The 2,311-nt window shown below is 43.5% G+C and overlaps 1 protein-coding gene across 1 annotated transcript in view; it reads right to left on the bottom strand.

Annotated features, from left to right (window-relative positions):
- Positions 1–2,311, bottom strand: part of SBNO1 (strawberry notch homolog 1 (Drosophila)) — a 100,875-nt gene that overhangs the window by 20,706 nt on the left and 77,858 nt on the right. The window contains exon 26 of the mRNA XM_011948584.1: positions 718–794. Within this exon, the coding sequence (XP_011803974.1) occupies positions 718–794 (77 nt within the window). The remainder of the gene's footprint in view (positions 1–717; positions 795–2,311) is intronic.

Raw genomic sequence — 2,311 nt, 5'->3', positions numbered from 1 at the left:
TTTAAGTAGAGACGGGGTTTCTCCATGTTGGTCAGGCGGTCCCGAACTCCCAACCTTAGGTGATCCGCCCGCCTCAGCCTCCCAAAGCGCTGGGATTACAGGCATGAGTCATCGCGCCAGGCCTGATTTTTTTTTTTTTCTTTTTAAAATGGAGTCTCGCTCTGTCACCCAGGCTGGAGGCAAGGGTGCAATTTCGACTCACTGCCAACTTCCACCTTCTGGGTTCAAGCAATTCTCCTGCCTCAGCCTCCCAAGTATCTTGGATTACAGGCGCCCGCCACCACACTGGCTAATTGTTTTGTATTTTTAGTAAAGATGGGGTTTCACCATGTTGGCCAGGATGGTCTTGAACTCCTGACCTCAGGTGATCCGCCCACCTCAGCCTCCCAAAGTGCTGCGATTACAGGCATGAGCCACCATGCCTGGCCATGAAAAAGCAAGTTCTAACATGAAGGATGACTGTTAAAGTCATGCCGCCAGACAACAGTTGGCTAGAAATAAAGCATCAGTGAAGAGTAAGGAGGTACATAAACTAAACAGTTTCATAAACAGTACATAAACTACAACCGTCCAGTAAACATCCCTGATGGAACACACCACGCCTGACAATACTTAATCTGTTAGTTAATTCATGAGGACATACTGGTAAAGAGTGAAGGTGTATTTAAATCTCAATTAAAATTTGGAAAATATGGTAGGAAATATGAAAATACTAACCAATAAGCATGAGTACAAGTATCTGCAGATGAATTATACTGATCTAACCAGTGCATCAGGGCATCATCTGAGACGACCTGTAAAAATGAGAAAAATTTCACTGAAAACAGTACTGCTTTAAATAAACTGGTTACCTAGTCTCGTCTATAATTCTAAGAGGCAGCCAATTTAAAATAATCTCTACACAAAAAGCCTTACCGTTGCCATTAACTGAATCTGAATGCCATTTGAAAAGTTCTGTCATGCTGGTTCCTCTTATACAATACATTTTTCAAATAACTACTTAACTTTGTTTTCAAATCAGAATGGCTACAAATAATAATATAAGGTAATATTAATAAAATAAAACCTAATAGTAAATGCTAGGAAAAATAGTCGCTTACTGTTTTCTATAAATCATTGCAAAATATAAACATAGAGGCATCCTCACAATAAAACTAAGAGGTAGTGAGAAGGGCTTTAAACATTCTAACTTTTGTGATTAGCACTGGAAGCTTCCTTTACTGAAGAGGTAAGCTATTTCAAATAATCATTTAAGGCTGGGCATGGTGGTTCATGCCTATAATCCCAGCATTCTGGGAGACTGAGGTGGGTGATCACTTAAGGCCAGGAGTTCAAGACCAGACTGGCTAACATGACAAAACTCCATCTCTACTAAACATACAAAAAAAATTAGCCTAGTGTGTGGCACATGCCTGTAATCCCAGCTACTTGGGAAGCTGAGGCACGAGAATCACTTGAACCCATGAGGCGAAGGTTACAGTGAGCCGAGATTGCGCTACTACCCTCGAGCCTGGGCAACAGAAGGAGGCACCTTAGAAGTTTCTTGAGGCTGGTAGCATGAAGACTGTCATATCAGCATTACAAAAGCTGACACTTTCCTTAAACCAGGCTGGGTGCGGTGGCTGACAACTATTAATTCTAGAACTTTGGGGGGCAGAGGTGGAAGAATTGCTTGAGCCCATGAGTTCCAGACCAGTCCAGCCTTTGCAACATAGTGAGACCTCATTAAAAAAAAAAAAAGGAAAATACGTCATACCTAGAAAAGCTATCTTAAACAATTTCAATATATTATAAAATAAGTATGTTTTTTGAGACGGAGTCTTGCTCTGTCACCCTGGCTGGAGCGAAATGGAGCAATCTCGGCTTACTGCAGCCTCCACGTCCCAGGTTTAAGCGATTCTCCTGCCTCAGCCTCCTGAGTAGCTGGGACTACAGGCATGCGCCACCACACCTGACTATCTTTTGTATCTTTAGTAGAGACGAGGTTTCACCATGTTGGCCAGGCTGGTCTCGAAATCCTGACCTCCAGTGATCCAACTGCCTCGGCCTCCCAAAGTGCTAGGATTACAGGCATGAGCCACCGCGTCCAGCCAAAATAAGTATTCTTTCTCTTTTTGAGATGAAGTTGCACTCTTTTTGCTCAGGCTGGAGTGCAATGGCTCCACCTTGGCTCACTGCAACCTCCGCCTTCTGGGTTCAAGCGATTCTATTTCGGCCTCCCGAGTAGCTGCGATTACAGGTATGCATCACCATCCCGGGCTAATATGTTGCATTTTCAGTAGAGACGGGGTTTCTCCATGTTGGTCAGGCT

The sequence above is a fragment of the Colobus angolensis genome, unplaced genomic scaffold (assembly GCF_000951035.1).
Source record: "Colobus angolensis palliatus isolate OR3802 unplaced genomic scaffold, Cang.pa_1.0 Scaffold28, whole genome shotgun sequence".
NCBI lineage: Eukaryota > Metazoa > Chordata > Mammalia > Primates > Cercopithecidae > Colobus > Colobus angolensis.
This window is presented reverse-complemented; position numbering and strand designations above follow the sequence as displayed.